General features: G+C 33.8%; 1 protein-coding gene across 1 annotated transcript in view; it reads right to left on the bottom strand.

The window, feature by feature from the left end:
• LOC145307460 (uncharacterized) overlaps positions 1-19,501 on the bottom strand; it is a 32,309-nt gene that overhangs the window by 2,968 nt on the left and 9,840 nt on the right. Inside the window, exons 7-21 of the mRNA XM_080149903.1 lie at positions 17,526-17,664; positions 16,335-16,422; positions 15,600-15,726; positions 14,194-14,254; positions 13,788-13,870; positions 12,954-13,013; positions 12,298-12,401; positions 11,822-11,881; positions 5,091-5,159; positions 3,862-3,936; positions 3,102-3,181; positions 2,366-2,524; positions 2,121-2,209; positions 1,765-1,836; positions 1,058-1,168 (exon numbers count right to left, since the gene is read on the bottom strand). Coding sequence (XP_080006029.1) covers positions 1,058-1,168; positions 1,765-1,836; positions 2,121-2,209; positions 2,366-2,524; positions 3,102-3,181; positions 3,862-3,936; positions 5,091-5,159; positions 11,822-11,881; positions 12,298-12,401; positions 12,954-13,013; positions 13,788-13,870; positions 14,194-14,254; positions 15,600-15,726; positions 16,335-16,422; positions 17,526-17,664 — 1,377 coding nt within the window. The remainder of the gene's footprint in view (positions 1-1,057; positions 1,169-1,764; positions 1,837-2,120; positions 2,210-2,365; positions 2,525-3,101; positions 3,182-3,861; positions 3,937-5,090; positions 5,160-11,821; positions 11,882-12,297; positions 12,402-12,953; positions 13,014-13,787; positions 13,871-14,193; positions 14,255-15,599; positions 15,727-16,334; positions 16,423-17,525; positions 17,665-19,501) is intronic.

A 19,501-nucleotide genomic window follows, 5' to 3' on the forward strand; every position in this document is an offset into this window, starting at 1 on the left:
CCTATAGTATAGGAGTTGATGAAATGTTTCAACTTACTTAAAACTTTTCAACCATTCTCATATTTTTCAATGTAGCTCCTTAACTACATATAGCACAAAAATAGTGCTTATATTTCCAAAAAATAGAGTTTATGGCGGTATGCATAATGTTTTTCTACTATTAATACAAGCTGCGAAATTTGAATTTTAAAATGAGCACATTTTTTTAACAATCTTTGAATCTGTAGTTCTTCAAAAAAAAGGCATTTCGAAAAGGCAGTTTTTGAGGCATATGTTGAAAAAATCATTCTTAAATATTTGAAACATTATTTCCCAAAATAGGTTTTCCAAATATATAAAGCATTTTATATAATTGTTTTATTTTCTATGCATAATTAAGATTTTAAAAAAACATTTCTCTTGAAACACACTGTATCTATAAATCTATTACTTAATCTATCAATGAATCTATCAATCAATATATCAATCAATCTATCTACAAATCTATTAATCAATAAATTAATCTATCTTTTAATGTATAAAGCAATCATTCAATTAATCAATCTATCTATCTATCAATAAAACAATCAATAGGTATATCAGTCTATTAATTAATCAATCTATCAATCAATCAATCTATCTATTAATAAATCAATCAATCAATATATCAATCTTTCAACCAATCATTTAATCAATCAATAAATCTACAAATCAATGAATCTATCAATCAAAAAATCAATCTTTCAATGTATATATCAATCATTCAATATAACAATCAGTCTATCAATCCATCTGTACAATCTATCAATAATTCCATCATTCTATCAACAATCTATCTATCAATCAAAAAAAAACAATCTAGCTTTCAATGTATAAATCAATCATTCAATATATCAATCAATCTACAATCAATTTATCAACAATCTATCCATGAATCAATTACTAAAAACTTTGGGAACTGGTAAGTACTTGCCTCTGCCTGACCTATAACCGGAAGTGGTGCTAGAAATATTCTATTCACCAGTCTATCCATTAATAAAAAACTTTGGGTACTGGTGGGTACTATGGGTACTCTTACCTCTGCCTGACCTATAACCAGACGTGGTGCTGGAAATATCTGAAGCTCTGTCATCAAACTCAGTCTCCCCCCTGTGACTGCCATACTCGGATCTGTGTCCGCCAGAAAGACCTTTAACAAGATTTTTTAAGTCCCAGGGACAGGGTAGGCAAAAATGCGATTTTTTTTTGATAAAAGTCCGCGGATAATTGAAAAGTCCGATTTTTAACCAGTTAATCATAGAAAAAAAGCAGAATTTTCAAAGAAAAGTAATTTTTTTTTATGAGAGATAGATAGATAGATATTTGAGTCTCCCTCCCCCCTGTGGCTGCCATACTCGGATCTGTGCCCCCCGCCAGAAAGACCTTAGATAGATAGATAGATAGATGGATGGATGATTATATAGATAGATAGATACTCAGTCTCCCCACTGTACCTGCCAAGGGGAAAGGAGCTTTTGATTGCACAACCTTTGTCTGAGAAGTTCTAACTGTACATGGTAATAAGTAACGCATGTTTATGAGCCAAGGAATTCTTCCCATCTACTTTATATTAATGTTGCACACCTAACATAGTAGCAGTAGGAACCATTTTTAACGTCTTTAGTTATGACGCGGTGTCGGGCCATGATTCGAACCTATCACCTCTCAGACGACGAGCGGATGCGCTACATGTTGATAGACATACCCAATGATGATAAACAAGAGCATCCCTTTAGTAAAACTAACCTGTACCTCTACGGAGACCCAGGGGTAAGGAGCCGGGACCAAGATTGCTAACACTGGATGATTTACTGCGTCCTACAAAAAAAATGGTTGAAAATTTTGGGCACTAACAATAATGTATGTAAATATTATACGTGGGTTTAGAGGGAGGTGATTTTTATTTCTAGCCAGCTAAAAGTTTCACTTATTAGAGTACATGATAATCTGGAAGGATACTATCACACTCACAAAGATAATTTTTTTTTTTTTTTTTAAAAACTAAAAGTGGGGGAGAAGAGTTCCAGTTTTGTTGTTGGCCAAGTACGAATAAGAAAAAGTTATTATAAAACTTTGGGGACTAATGTAAAATTAGAACTGACCTATATGGCCAAGACCTCTAAGCCCAGAAGAAACGCCTCCATAAAGTTCTTCATCAGCTAGAGATGAATTACTGCCCCTTCTGTAATTTCTAAAATTAAACATAATTAGTGGTATTAATGGTACCCAAACTCACCTTGACCTATTGAGACTTGAAATATAGAGATTGGAATGGTACAGTATTATAGACAGCTTTCTGCTGTAGTAAAATGGTACCCAAACTTATTTAAACGGTACCCAAACTCACCTTGACCTATTGAGACTTGAAATATTGAGATTGGAATGGCTGCCCCGAAGACCGCTGGATGACCGCGTAACTTGTCCACCTGTCCGTCCGTCTGGCAGGTCGTCAGAATCTACATGGATGGTTCGCGGCCATGGTTTCATACCCCCAGCTCCAGCAGATCTAGCCAGCCACAAGTTTATTTTACACATTTTGTTTAAGTCCCCAAAGTTTTTAAGTCCCAAAAGTTTTTATAAAAGTCCCCAAAGTTTTCATAAAAAGTCCCTAATGTTTTTAAAACCTTTAAAGTATCAATATAAGGATCTACTGCAGTTCACGGTAAAATATTGCTGGTAAGCAATATTTCCAAAAATCTATGAATTTTAAAGGCTGCTAGCTGCCAACCGGCTGAACATACAGATCATACCTGCACACAATTTTAAGCGGCATAAGAAGGACTTCAAATAATCTGGAATAGCCAAGATCCAATTATGCATAGGGAAAGCTTCACTGAATAAAAAACGCGTAAAATAGGTCTTTTACGCGCATTTCTCTGCACTGCGAGATAAGTATGCATTATTGATTTAAGGCTATTCCATATTATTTATATTCATATAAGAATGATTTTATCCCTATTAACCTATCCTCTCAGTCCAAAGATAAAGCCTATACTCACTGTTTACGCAAATGTGTCAAAACTTCCCCCCCTCTTGTATACAAACACTAGAATGGAATCCAAAACTCATGTAAAAATAAATTCCTAGGTCGCATTCTTGGTCCAGTTTTGTTAGAACTAGTTGGGGGAGGGTGGCTGGGGGCTTTGTCTTCCTTCTCCAGCTCCTGAATATAATAGGAATATGTAAATATTGGTCCTGTGGTGGTTTTAAGCTATTTTATTGAGGGGTGAGAGACACTCCCACCAAAAAAGAGAAAAAAACCTGAATAAAATAGGAATATGGCGATTTAATCCTTATAATAAACTAACAGTATCTGTCTTTTTGTCTGTCTGTTTGTACCGAGGATCTTGCTAACCACTGTACTGAAATGGTTCTTCCTTAAAGCTACCCTGTAAAGACAAACACACAGACATCATGTTGCTTTAGTATAAGGATTTACTGCATCGTATTATAGACACATGAAAAATCACAAGTTTAAACCAGTTTTGTTAGCCTAACGACCAGGCTAACAAAACTGGTATTAATTTTATAATTTTTATTTTAACATTCGTGGAAAATTGTCTGTAATACGATGCTATACATGAAGTTTCAGTATGGCTGAGTACCGGTTCCAATCCAGCTGATATAATTCGATTTCAAGGCCATACTGAAAATAACTATTCTGTACCTTTTTAATCTGAGTAATTTTGTATATCATCATTTGGGATGTACATCAATTTATCGGCCATTGTCTTATTCCTTTAGATCCCTGATTTAAATTGCCCTGTACGTTTTAAGTCTGCTAGGAGCAAAGCTTTAGGTAAATGTATAAAACTTTGGGTACCAGTATAAAACTTTGGGTACCTTTTTAATCTTGTATTGTTCAAATATTTCCTCTCTCCGCCGTTTCTCATCTTCCTTCTTCTTGGCTTGCTCCGCCTACCAAATAATTGTTATTTATTAATATTCGTGGAAAACTGTTTGTAATACGATGCAAAAAGAACCCCTTCTAAGCCATACTAAAAAATCATGTATCGTATCGTATCATAACTATCCAGTTTTCTATGAATATAAAAATGTAGAATCATAATATTAATCTTATAATTGTACATTTTTATATCCGTGGAAAGTTGTTTATAATACTATGTGACAAAAAAACCTATTTTTAGTTATTTGTAGACAGCTTTCCAGGAAAAGTAAAATGAAAACAAAAGTTTTCATGAAATCTGATGCTTTTTTGAAACAAAAAAAGAATACAGGACTTTCATTTAAACATTTAAAGATAAACATAGAAATTATTTTCCAGTATGGCTTCGAAACCGATTAATATCCGCTGGATTAGAACTAGTTCTAAGCTATACTGATAAATCATGTATCATATCATATTATATCCAGTTTTCTAATATAAGTTTTTTTTTAGCACATGCCATCAGCATCCCGGGACTAACAAAACTGGCTTTTATCTTTTAATTGTACATTTTTAAATCAGTGGAAAGGTGTTTATAATACTATGTGATAAAACCTATTTTTAATTATCTATACACAGCTTTCCGCGGATATATCTTAAAGTTTAAATTGTTTTTAATACGATAACACCACAATTCAATAAAAGTACCCAAAACTTTTGAGCCAATAAATAAAACAACGTGGTTATAAAACTTTGGGTACCAGGCTACTTTACAGTTCAAGTTTCCCCCCCTCCCTCCCTGATAAAATGACGTCATTATATGGCTCAAAGGGAGGGAGGGGACATTGGGCTGTTTATTGCACTAGTCCTCAAGGTTTTATGATAACTTTTTCTTATTCCTTGGCTCAAGGACTTTGGGGAATTTTATTAAATTTTGATTGATACATGAAGTGTCCTAACGTTTAAATTATCTAAAGATGGGGTAATTTTGTGTATCATCATTAGGGATGTACTTAAGTTAACCAGCCATTGTCTTATCCCTTTAGATCGCTTAGTTTCATATATTATGTATAGCATCGTATTATAGACAGCTTTCCGCGGACATTATGCGGATATTATGCCTGAAAACCGGTTCTAATCCAGCGGATATTAATCGGTTCTACTATCCCTGAGTAGCTGAGCTCACCTTTTTGGCTTCTTCATCTTCTCTTCGCTTTCTCGCCTCCTCTTCTCGCTTCACCCTCGCCTCTTCAGCCTAGAATAGTACCCAAACTTATATAATTATAATCAGGGTGTCGGAGCCGTATGATTTTGATGCGGCTCCGGCTCCGGCTCCTACCTTAAAATTAATATATCATTTTTTTTTCATTATTGAATTTGATAAAATAAAATAAATAATATAAAATATTTTGCTTTTATTTGATTAAAGCTATATAAAAGTAGAAGGATGTGTGTCTATTTGTTAAGTAACAATAGTTATTCAGTTTATTATATGGAAATTACCCCGTCCCGGATTTGAAAAATGTTGTTAAAATTTTTGCCCCCAGCCAAAATATGGTTGATTTATGCATAGAAATGACCCATGCAAAATATTTTTTCTGTAATGCAAAAAATGCGACGGTACAAGCACTGCAAAGTTTTTAAAATCTGCAAAAAACCCTGTTTTTATGGCTTTTTTGGGGCTTTTGTACCATCCCAATTTTAAAGATTTTTACAAAATTTCAATTCAAGTGTGTTGATATATACCTGAAATTTACCAAAAAAAATGGGGGCAGTCTCAATTATAACATATGAAGGTGTAGCAAGTAATATTCCAAATACAAAATTGTCAAATTGCATACATATATAATAGGGTTGGACCGGATACTTTTTTGGACGGATACTGGATATCTGGCTGATTTATAATGCCGGATATCCGGCAAATATATGTTATTTGGCCGGATATTCGGTTATTTGGCTGGGTATCCGGTTATTTGGCCGGATATCCGGTAATCCGGCCAGTTATCCGGTTATTCGGCCGATGTTCTTTTATTCGGCCAGATATCCGGTAATTTGCCATTTAACGATTATCTGTCATTAGAAATCAACCGGATATCCGGTATCCAGCCAAAAAAGTATCGGCCCAACCCTATTATATATGTATGCAATTGTTTCTTCTTTACAGTAAAGTTTCTGATAGATCCAGGGAATGTTTCAGTTATTACCACTTAGATAAAATTAGAGGATCGACCCTTCTCTAAGGTGCCCAAGAGTCCTTTAGAAGCGTTACTGCTAGAAAGTACTATGGAGAAGCTCTTCTTGTGAAACTTATATAATTTTTAACATTATCTTTTTATGTGTCATTATTCATTGTTTATCTCTGTTAATTTTGTACTGACCTAATGGAAAGAACTGTCTTAGCTTATAAAAGATGTTTGGTGCTTTCCCTCAAAGTGTCTTTTGATCCCTGATAACCGCTCCCTCCTTATATAAACTTGCAAGGGTCCCTGGTACCCAATATAAACTATCCAAACCAGACCTTATATAATTAAGAAACAGGTCGGGAGATGGGGGTGAGGGGGGGTATGTGCTCGACTTGGCACTTGGGAAACTGGCAATAATTTCCATTAAACTTACGTCTTCAATATATCAAAAACGAAAGCTATAAAGCAGAAGTACCGATTGCAGAGTTGCTGCACTTTCTAAACCCTTATTGTTACAGGAATCATCAACCAAAGTTTTCAATCAAAAAATTTCAACTTGCTTAGATTAAATAAAAGAGCTAACCTTTACGGAGTTCGTTCAGACTCATATTATAGAAAAGATTTGCATTTAATAAGTATCAGAAATAGATGGGACAAAATAGGCCGTTTAATACACTAGTCCCAAAAGTTTGAAAATAACCTTTTCTTATTCGTTGACCTAATAACTTTGGGGACTTTCAATAAATTTTGATGGATTGGTTTATTAATTTGAGTGTTCAATCGTTTCTACCACTAATTTTAATCTACAGAAGGGTTAATTTTGTGTATTATTAATGGGGATGTACATCCATTCATTAGCCATAGTCTCATCCCTTAGATCCCTCAGTAACATGTTATTTCTTGTTTTGTAATAAAAATGAAAGTGTTCAAGTTATTATAAGACTTTGGGTACAGGGATCTAGAGGGATAAGACAATGGCTGATAAATTTATTTGTATATCCCATGATGATACACAATCTGACCCTTTTTTGTTGATTACATTGTGGTTGAAATGTTTGATCACTAAACCTAATGAACCAACCAATTAAAATTCAATAAAAGTCTCCAAAGTTGTTGAGCCAAGAAATAAAAAAAATGTTATTATAAATCTTCCGGGACTAGTGTATTAAACAGCCCAATGTCCCCTCTCTCCCTAGTTATAATACACTCTTGTATAGTTCAGGGAGGGAGGGGACATTGAGCTGTTTATTAAATTAGTCCCTAAAGTGTTATAACGGTGTTTTCTTACATTTGGGTTAAAACATTGGGGAAATTCAGTAAATTTTATTTGGTTGATTTATTAAGTTGAGTGTTTAAAAGTTTCAACTTCTAGTTTTAAACTACAGAAGGGATAATTTTTTGCATCATTATTGGGGATGTACATCAATTTTTTAGACATTGTCTTATCCCTTTAGATTCTTGAATAACTTTGAATAACTTTGGGTACAGGGATCTAGATAGAGAAGACAATGGCTGATAAATACCCCATGATAATACACAAACTTACCCTTTCTGTTGATTACAATAGGTGTTTACACCATCTTATTAAACGAATTAAAATTTCAAACAATCTAAAAAGTTGTTGAGCAAACAAATGAAAAAGTTTTTTAAACTTCGGGGACTAGTGTAATTAACAGCCCATTGTGCTCTGCCTCCCTAGTTATTAATGACTTTTGGTACACTCTGGTATAATTCAGAGAGGGAGGGGAAATTGGACTGTTTATTTCACTTGTCCCCAAAGTTTTATAATTGTGTTTCTAATTCATCAGGTTAACAACTTTTGCGAATTTTATTAAATTTTGATTGGTTGGTTTATTAAGTTAAGTTTATAAACGTTTCAACCACTAAGTTTAATCTACACAAGGGATAGTTTTGTGTATCAAACAAATTTCATACTTATATAATAGAGGTAGGCCGGATACTTTTTTGGCCGGATACCGGATATCCGCCGAATAACCAGATATCCGGCCAAATTACCGGATATTTGCTAGATATCTGGCCAGATGCCGGATATCTGGCATTATAAATCAGCCAGATATCCAGTATCCGTCCAAAAAAGTATCCGGCCCAACCCTATTATATATGTATGCAATTTGACAATTTTGTATTTGGAAGATTACTTGCTACACCTTCATATGTTATAATTGAGACTGCCCCCATTTTTTTTGGTAAATTTCAGGTATATATCAACACACTTGAATTGAAATTTTGTAAAAATCTTTAAAATTGGGATTGTACAAAAGCCCCAAAAAAGCCATAAAAACAGGGTTTTTTGCAGATTTTAAAAACTTTGTATTGCTTGTACCGTCGCGATTTTTGCACTACAGAAAAAATATTTTGCATGGGTCATTTTTATGCATAAATCAACCATATTTTGGCTGGGGGCAAAAATTTTAACAAAATTTTTCAAATCCGGGACGGGGTAATGGAAATAGACCGTTGCCAAATTATAATATTACTTTAAAAAATCATTTTTAGCTAGTCCGGAGCCGGAGTAGTTTTTAACGAAAAATACGGCTCCGGATCCGGCTCCGGCTCCACCAAAAATGTTGCTGCTCCCGGCTCCGGAACCCTGATTGTAATGGTACCCAAACTTATAGGGTAAGGGGGGGGGGAAATTTCGGTATTTTTTTGGTTTTTTTGAAAAAAAAATGGGGTAAATATTAATATTTTCAAATGAAACCAAGACCACCAGCGGGGGAATTTTCGGTAATTTTTTTCAACCTAAAAAAAAATCGATGAAAAACGGCCAAATGGCCAGTCGAACATAAATAATCATAATTAGTATACGTTGTAGGGATTATCCACAAAAAATTTCATAATGATCGGACTATTCCTTCTATGTTAAAAATGAATTTTTTTGAAAAACGCGAATTTTCGATTTTTTTTTCGAATTTTTTTTTTTTTAAACTTAAAATTAATATAAGAAAAAACGTATTTTATTACTTTTTAGGCCTGATCCTAAAAAAGCTCACATTGAACTATAGATTTAGACCAAAAAACATGAAATTGATTAAAAATTGACCTCAATAATCGAATTAGAAGCAAAAGTGTCATCTTTGCAAAAAATCTTGACTACATTTTAACCTTAAAAAAATCAATGAAAAAAGGCCAAACGACCAAACAAGCGTAATAAATCATAATTAGTATAGGTTATTGGGATTAACCACAAAAAAATTCATAAAGATCAGACTATTCCTCCTTTGTCAAAATTTTTTTTTTTCAAAGGACCAGAAATTTTGATTTTTTCCTTGCAAAAATTTGCTTCAAAAAATAAAATTAATTTTTTTTTTGTTTTTTTATCTGTTCTATTCATTTTTAGGCCTAATTCTTAAAAAGTTCATATTGAATAATAGATTTGACAAAAGAAAACATGAAAACATGACCTTAAAAGTTGAATTTTAATTTCTTTTGAAAATTACCGAAATTTCCCCCGGCGCCAACTTTGGTCATTTTTGAAAAAAATATTACCCCGATTTTAAAGCTCTCAACAGATTTGGAAAGAGCGGGCAATTCTTAGTTCAAAAGGTTTTTACGGATCAGCTCTAGGTCTTACCAATTTTTGTGTACGTCGATCTTTACACACCTACTAAAAAATTTTTGAAAAAAAAAAATTTTCGTCCGACTTTGAGACCCAATAAGTACCCTTAATATTCATCTCACAAAAAATTCATTTTACACTTTTTTGTAGACAATTTAATAAGGAACAAATTTATGTTTTTTTCTGTCATTTGAAAGGAACATGGAGAAAAAGGTCATTTAATGAAGGTAGGTCGAAATTACCGAAAATAGCCCCTTATAATTGGAATGGTACCCAAACTTATATAATTGTAATGGTACCCAAACTTATATAATTGTAATGGTACCCAAACTTATATAATTGTAATGGTACCCAAACTTATATAATTGTAATGGTACCCAAACTTATATAATTATATTGGTACCCAAACTTATATAATTGTAATGGTACCCAAACTTATATAATTGTAATGGTACCCAAACTTATATAATTAGAATGGTACCCAAACTTATATAATTGTAATGGTACCCAAACTTATATATTTGTAATGGTACCCAAACTTATATAATTGTAATGGTACCCAAACTTATATAATTGTAATGGTACCCAAACTTATATAATTGTAATGGTACCCAAACTTATATAATTATAATGGTACCCAAACTTATATAATTGTAATGGTACCCAAACTTACATAATTAGAATGGTACCCAAACTTATATAATTGTAATGATACCCAAACTTATATAATTATAATGGTACCCAAACTTATATAATTGTAATGGTACCCAAACTTATATAATTGTAATGATACCCAAACTTATATAATTATAATGGTACCCAAACTTACATCATTAGAATGGTACCCAAACTTACATAATTATAATGGTACCCAAACTTATATAATTGTAATGGTACCCAAACTTATATAATTATAATGGTACCCAAACTTATATAATTGTAATGGTACCCAAACTTATATAATTATAATGGTACCCAAACTTATATAATTATAATGGTACCCAAACTTATATAATTATAATGGTACCCAAACTTATATAATTGTAATGGTACCCAAACTTATATAATTATAATGGTACCCAAACTTATATAATTATAATGGTACCCAAACTTATATAATTGTAATGGTACCCAAACTTATATAATTATAATGGTACCCAAACTTATATAATTATAATGGTACCCAAACTTATAATTGTATGAAATAGGATAATGTGCAATCTTTGTCTGTCCGCCTGAAGCTTGAGATCTAGGTAACCACTGAACCGATAGGGCTCTGCTCTTCAGGGAATATACCTACTGGTCCTGTGGTGGTTTTAAGCTATTTTCTTGGTGGGTGAGACATCCCCAACCCCCCCAAAAATAAATTGTTTTTAGGCAGTTACTTCACATAAAATGGCAGCATCAGAAATACATAATTTTTCTAAAATTACCTCTTGGGGCTTCGCCCCTTGAGGATAGGGGTGAAGCCGCTAGTTTATCAAATAGGAATAGTGTTACAGAATTGCTTTCCACTCCTTCCCCTTTAACATAGTCTCCTCAGCCTGTACCAATATAATAAAACTTTGGGTACAAATATAATAAAACTTTGGGTACCAATATAATAAAACTTTGGGTACTAATATAATAAAACTTTGGGTACTAATATAATAAAACTTTGGGTACAAATATAATAAAACTTTGGGTACCAATATAATAAAACTTTGGGTACCAATATAATAAAACTTTGGGTACCAATATAATAAAACTTTGGGTACCAATATAATAAAACTTTGGGTACCAATATAATAAAACTTTGGGTACCAATATAATAAAACTTTGGGTACCAATATAATAAAACTTTGGGTACCAATATAATAAAACTTTGGGTACAAATATAATAAAACTTTGGGTACCAATATAATAAAACTTTGGGTACCAATATAATAAAACTTTGAGTACAAATATAATAAAACTTTGGGTACCTGTTGTTTTCTCTTCAATGTCATCATCTGCACCCACTCCAACTTTGGGTACCAATATAATAAAACTTTGGGTACAAATATAATAAAACTTTGGGTACAAATATAATAAAACTTTGGGTACCAATATAATAAAACTTTGGGTACCAATATAATAAAACTTTGAGTACAAATATAATAAAACTTTGGGTACCTGTTGTTTTCTCTTCAATGTCATCATCTGCACCCACTCCAACTTCTTATCATCCAGCTTCTTAATAAATACACTTTAGCATGGCAAAAATGTTTTTAATGTGTGGAAAAAATGTATTTGGAGTGTGGGGAAAATGTATGGGGAGTTGGGAAAAATCAATTGAAGGTTTAAACATGTATTGGAAGTGTTTGAAAAAGTATGTGAATAGTTGGAAAAATTTCTATAAGAAAAAGGTTGAAAAATATATTAGAAGTGTGTGCAAATTGTGATTGGAGAGTGGGGAAAATATCTTGGAAGCCTGGAAAAAAGTATTGTGCGTGTTGAAAAATGTTGTGGAGTGACTATATTCAAAAGTTGAAAAAGCATTAGAAATCAGCCGTATATCCGGTATCCAGCAGAATATTGAAAATTCCCGGATATCCAGCCCAACCCTAGTACTAAGTATTAGTGCTACTATTGAAATAAAAATGTCTTACCGCTGAATTTAGGGAAGGATTTGCCTCCTGGAAATTATCCCTAATTTTATCAAATAAATCCATACATTTTGACTTTTCTATCATACATTTGGGACAATACTCCTCTGTTGAAAAACAATTATTGATTCAGTTATAATAATATTAGGGGCTACGCCCCTAGAGGCCTTCAGTGGCACTTTAAATATTTTTTTTGTTTGTTTGTTTGTTTAAGTCTCTAAGATACCTATCTATGCTGCTCTCAAGTAGGGTTGGGCTGGGTATCCGGTCATTATCAATATCCGGCCGGATACCGGAATTAAAACTATCCGGTTACATGATATCCGGCTGATTTTTGACGCCGGATATCCAATTATCCGGCCGGATATCCGGTAATTTTCCGGATATCGAACGTTTGCCAGATATCCGGCCGTATCCGGCATTAGATATCAGCCAGATATCCGGCTTAAAAAGTATCCGGCCCAACCCTACTCTCAAGTTTCTACGATACCTAGCTATGTTGCATAGGAGTCTTTAAACATAATTTTTTTGTGATTCGTAGAGACTTGAAAGCCACATGGATAGGTATTGTATTATTTTTAAAAAAACATTTAAAGTGCCCCTAGAGGCATCTAGGGGGCGTAGTCGCTAGTTTATTATAAATTAATCAAATATCATTCCTGGATCACAAGCGCCAACTTTGCTACACCTCAACAAAGCCTCTGGAGAGTTTATATTTGCCTACAATCAATTTCAACTATTTTTAGTCACGTGTCACAAAATAAAGCCCTGCTATTGGTTGAAATTTATTCATATGATAATATAAAGACTTCCTATTGGCTAAATTTTAGTCATGTGACAAAATAAAGGAATGCTATTGGTTAATAGGTCATTGTAGTGAACAATACCCAAAGTTAACAAAATCCAGAGAGAGGGAACATTAGACTGTTTATTACACTAGTCCCCAATGTCTTATAATAACGTTTTCTTATTCGTTGGCTTAACAACCTTGGGGAGACTTTTATTGTGTTTCTAATAGTAGGTCTATTAAGTTGTGTGTCCAAACGTTTCAACCACTAATTGTAATTCAAATAAAGGGGTAATTTTGTGCATCATCATTGGGGATGTACATCAATTTATTAGCCCATGTCTTTTCCCTTTAAATTCCTGATAATGTTATTTTTCATTGATACAATGTTGTCTATTTTAGAAATAATATCATTTTAAGTTTAGCAATGTCATCTCTTGGTTTAACAAAGTCATCTTTAAATTCAACAAAGTTGTTTTTAATTTTAACGAATTCTTCTTTAATTCTAAAAAAGTTGTAAAGGGGTAGTTTCACGAAATGCATTCGAACTTAATTTAGTGAACCGCATATTTTTTGCTAGTTAATGGGTTTAACTTTATTTGTATGGCATTTATTTGAAAGAATTTCAATTTTCTACCATGTCAATATCAAGACTTGAAAATCGTATTTTTGTGATATATGCAAAGAAATTTAGATGGTTGAAATTCCTTGAGGACATTGGAGCATTTGGAGCAGAGTTTGAGTATGGGCTGCTGTATCTCGGATATCTCACACAGGACACACAATTCACTGGCGGGAAAAAAAGCTTTTTAACCATGTTCTAAACATTTGCCAGAAATCTTCTGAAAAGCAAAGTTGTAGTTTATTGATTATACTTTCATTTGTTACTTCGGCAAATTTTTTTTTTGATTTTTTATTATTAATATAAAGAACCTTTAAGAAACTTTACTATAAAGTAGAACCATATTGGTTCAGCTGTTAGCGAGATCCTTAGCTGCAAACAAAAAACCTGACTACTTTGTATGATAGGATAAATAAATGTAGCCTATATCCGAAATGATTTGCTTCAACAACAATATTTCTAAAAGTTTGTTGTTAAAAAGCTTAATTTCCTTTGTGAAGATGAATTTTCATTTTGGATGTTGGAATATTGATCTCTAACTTCTAGTTTTCCTAAAAGTAATTTCATAGTTGTCTATCTAGATATTTATAGATAGATAGAAAGCTAGATAACTGGAAAGATAGATAGAGAGATAGACAGATAGATAGATGGAAAGAAATGTATAGAAAGATTTATAGATAGATAACTGGAAAGATAGATAGAGAGATAAATAGAAAGATGGAAATATAGATAGAAAGATAGACAGATAGATAGATAGAAAGAAATAAATAAAGATAGATAGAAATATAGATAGAAAGATAAACAGAAAGGTAGATAGTAATATAGATAGAAAGATAGATAGAAATATGGATACAAATATAGATTGAAAGATAGATATAAATATAGATAAATATATAGAATGATAGATAGAAATATAGTCAGAATGATAAATAGAAAGATATATAGATAGAAATATAGATAGAAAGAAAGATAGATAAAAATATAGATAGAAAGATAGACAGAAGGAGAGATAAAAGATAAATAGAAAGATAGATAGAAAAAAATTTCATAGTTGTATAGCTAGATAGAAAGATAGATAGCTAGAAAGATTGTTTCCTAAAAGTAAAAGTTATTTCATTGATAAAATGTTTTTATTCCCCAGAAAGAGGGTCAATTTTTTACGTAATTCTGTAAAATTTGGTGTTGGGTTGTAGTCAAATGCTCTTATTAAGTCAAAGTGTTCTTAGTTATAACCAAATGTATAATATATAAAATAATTAATAACAGTTTGACTTAATAAAGGCATTTGACAACAACCCAACACCCAATTTTACAGAAATATGCGAAAAAAATAACCCTTTTACTCATCTATCTCTTTAATTTTCCTTATCCTTACATAAAAGTAACAGGATCTGTCTGTCTGTCTGTACCAAAGGATCTCTGTATCCGCTGAACCGATATGGTTCTCCTTTACAGTGGAGCTTCTCATAGGTCATGGGAAGGTTTTTATCTATTTTTAGGGAGGTTGCCACCAACCTCCGGTCCAAAGTTTCTTTTTAAAAAAAATTTAAAAAAGGTTTGGTAAAAATTACCCTCCCAACAAAATTTTTATCAGGTACTTATTTTCAAAAAACTAAAGCAACTATTTAAATACACCTAAAGTGCTCCTTGATTCCTCTAGGGGCGAGTAGCAGCTAATAGTAGGGAGGGGGCATTGGTCTGTTTATTACACTAGTCCCCAAAGTTTTATAATTACGTTTTATTATTTGTTGGCTTAACAACTCTGGGTACTTAAATTCAATTATTATTGGTTGTTTCATTAAGTGTCTTTATGTTTTAACAAAATAGAAAATTTTGTGTATCATTTGAAATTTATCAATCATTGTCTTATCCCTTTAGATCCCGGAGAATGAATACCTTCTAAATTATTTGAGCTGAAAAGTGGATTGCTGCTACTGGTGGTGGAAATATCTCGTTCTTGTTGAAGATTATTTCTTATTGATTGGTTGGTAGAAGCTATACTACCATAGGATAAAGCAGAACTCTGCGATATTTTACACTTAATTACATATTAGAGTAAAACATTAGAGGGAGAAAGGGTAAATAACTGTATCTCCCCATCGCATCAACTTTGTGCAACCTTTCTATTGGGTCATTGAAAATTAACCAATAATGTACCTTAACACAGCCAAGTAGCAGAAAATAATTTAGAAGCAGACGAAAAATATCTTTGAAAAAGGAAGGGAGGTAGTTGTCTGTATATACATCTATACTATAGATCTGTAGCTTACATACTCATCAAAATAAAGGAATAGTTAAATATTACATCGTATTATAGACAGCTTTCCGCGTATATTAATATGAAAAATTAAAGATTAAACAATTTTAGTTCCTTCTTCGTTGGCTTAACAACCTTTGTGACTCTTATTCAATTTTCTTTAGCTGGTTAATTTACTTGAGTGTCCAAACATCAAACCACTAATTGTAATCTACATAAGAGGTAACTTTGTGTATCATCATTGGGAATGTACATCAAATCAACTGCTTTTGTCTTATCCCTTTAGATCCCTGGCTGCCAGTATCTTCCAAGTTAAAGGATGTAAATTTAGTTGAGTGTCCAAACGTTTCAACCATTAAATGTAAGTAAAGTGCCTGTTTCGAGTCTTGTGAGATTTGAAGGCTGTCATCCGGAGTTTTGGCTGGGCCACTAATATTCGTTGTAGTACTATCACGTCGGTCACTAAACAAAAAAAGGTCAGTTGAATTTGAGTTGCAGATAGTGTACACAGTTTTCTCGGTGTTTCTTCATCCTATCTCAATATTTACTACTAGCTAAAAAACTTTAAACTTCCAAAAAAATCAAAAGATTAAAAACAGTTTTTTAGCCCATGCCTTCGGCATCTCTGGGCTAAAAAATCTGGTTTAATCTTATAATTGTACATTTTATATCCGCGGAAAACCGGCCCACAAATATTCGTTGTAGTGCTATCACGTCTGTCACTAAACAAAATAATAGTTATTTATCGCATCGTATTATAAACAGCTTTCGGCGGTTATAAAATATACAATCATAATATTAAAAACAGTTTTTTTAGCCCCGAGATGCAGAAGGCATGGGCTGAAAAATTTTATGATTGTACGTATTTATATTCGTAGAAAACTGGATACGATGCTAGACATTATTTTTCATTAGGGCTGAGAACCGGTTCTAATCCACCGGATATTAATCGGTTCTGAAGCAATACGGGAACAGTTTTCATTGGTCCTAGAACACAACCTTAGGGTACTCCAATTGGATCTTGGACAAAGTAGCTTCAGACAAAGTAGCTTCGGACAAAGTAGCTTCGGACAAAGTAGCTTTGGACAAAGTAGCTTCGGACAAAGTAGCTTCAGGACAAAGTAGCTTCATGACATTTACTTAAGAAAAGTAGCTTCCTAAGAAAAATAGTCTTTAATATGGCCGCAGCGATCGGCCCCCTGGCCTGCCTAGCCGCGGGCGGCGGCGCTCGGCTCCCTAGCCTATAACCTAACCTAACCTATGTTAGCCTCAGAACATTTATTTAAGAAAAATATCATCAACTGATAATACATAGGTGGTTTAGAATTTCGTGGATTTTGCAAAAAGTGGTTGATAGATTTTTACAATTTGTAATATTGTTTTTACAAGCTTGTCCTGAAGCTATTTTGTCCGAAGCTACTTTGTCTGAAGCTTCTTTGTCCGAAGCTTCTTTGTCCAACATCCCTCCAATTGGCTAATTTAAGACTAGAAAGTTAGGAAAGTCAAGAAAACGAAGTAGCGCGTTTCATCGTATTTTCACAGAAGCTTTTAATAGGCTTTTTTACCTGCTGACTGAGTCATTTGAGATTCCGCTTGTCAGAGACTCGCGTCTGCTTGTCCGTTTGGGTCTTAGAACTGGTTTTGGTTTCACTGGTGAGTCATTGTCAAATGATATTACAAATCCCTTAGCGTCGCTGGTATCACCTGTAACCAATGAGAGCTTTAGATTTAGTCATGTGATCTTTTTTTTCAACCAATAGGAGCTTTATATTAAGTCAGGTGTGAGTTTTAAGGCTTAAAAACAGTAGTAAAACAATAATGTAATATGTGTATTCCTTATTGAAAAGAACTATAGACAATTTTTTGTTGTTTAATGTATACATAAAGGGGGGGGGGGGGGGGGGTTTTAATGCAACCATCTCGTAATCAGTGATTAAATGGTACTTAGAATTCGAATTTCGATCTGAAATTTTGCATGAGTAATCCTTGGTAGGTCTATTTTCCATAAATCGAACAAAAAGTTGGAAAAGTAGCGGCTGGCGGCTGGCAGCTCAGCCGTTTAGCCGTTTTTTGACTATTTTCAGGGCAAATTCATCATTAATTACGTAGGAATCTACTTTTAAAAACTTATTTTTGGTTTTATTCATGGTAAATGATAGCAATAACCATTTTTAAAATTTCTAGTACCAGCTGCTAAACGGCTAGAACCGGCTGAAAACGGCTGGGAGCTGCAAAGAGTATGAAGGGTAGATATGGCTTGTGACGTGTCTAGGGGTAGGTTTTTATGGCTGCTGAGCTCAAAAATACTTCCAAAAATAGTGGCCGCCCATCCATATGGCAGCTGGGTAACAGATGCAGCTCAGCTGGGAGCGGCAAAGAGTAGAATGAGTAGATAGGGCTTGTGACGTGTCTAGGGGTAGGTTTTTATGGGTGCTGAGCTCAAAAATACTACCAAAAATAATGGCAGCCCATCCATATGGCAGCTGGGTAACAGCTGTAGCTCAGCTGGGAGCGGACAGGAGTAGAATGAGTAGAATGAGTACATAGGGCTTGTGACGTGTCTAGGGGTAGCTTTTTATGGGTGCTGAGCTCAAAAGTACTACCAAAAATAGTGGCGGCTCATTATATGGCAGCTGGGTAACAGCTGCAGCTCAGCTGGGAGTGGCCAAGAGTAGAATGAGTACATAGGGCTTGTGACATGTCTAGGGTTAGGTTATTATGGGTGCTGAGCTCAAAAATGCTACCTAAAATAGTGGCAGCCCATCCATATGGCAGCTGGGTAACAGCTGCAGCTCAGCTGTGAGACCAAGAGTAGAATGAGTACATAGGGCGTGTGAATGTCTAGAGGTAGGTTTTTATGGGTGCTGACCACAAAAATACTACCAAAAATAGTGGCGGCCAATCCATATGGCAGCTGGGTAACAGCTGTAGCTCAGCTGGGAGTGGCCAAGAGTAGAATGAGAAGATAGGGCTTGTGATGTGTCTAGGGGTAGGCTAAGCTCAAAATTACTACCAAAAATAGTGGTGGTCCATCCATATGGTTGCTGCAGCTCAGCTGTGAGACCAAGAGTAAAATGAGTACATAGGGCTTGTGACGTGTAAAGAATATCACAAAATTTATTATTTTAGTAGAATTAAACTTCTCCCAATTAACAGTATAACTTCATTTCATGGACATATTACTAGTAACAGTTTTTTAATTTCTAGATTTCACTGAAAACTACCAATAACGTCTGAAAACAGTTATCAACAGCCAAAAGTATATGTTGTAGATATAGCATGTAACATTTCTAGGAGTAGGTTTTTAACATTTTATGGGGGTGTTGAGCTCAAAAATACTACCAATAATAGTTGGGGCCCATCCATATGGCCACTGGGTAACAGCTACAGCTAAGCAGCAGCCGTTACCTTGATGCCATATGGATGGGCCTTTCTATTTTTGGGGAGTATTAATAAGCTTGGCACCTATAAAAATTTACCCCACACATCACAAGCTTTGTCTTAAACTTTTACCTTTATCTGTTTGTAACTGTTCTCAGCC

The sequence above is a fragment of the Acartia tonsa genome, chromosome 15, assembly GCF_053477335.1.
Source record: "Acartia tonsa isolate MP-2025a chromosome 15, ASM5347733v1, whole genome shotgun sequence".
Classification (NCBI taxonomy): domain Eukaryota; kingdom Metazoa; phylum Arthropoda; class Copepoda; order Calanoida; family Acartiidae; genus Acartia; species Acartia tonsa.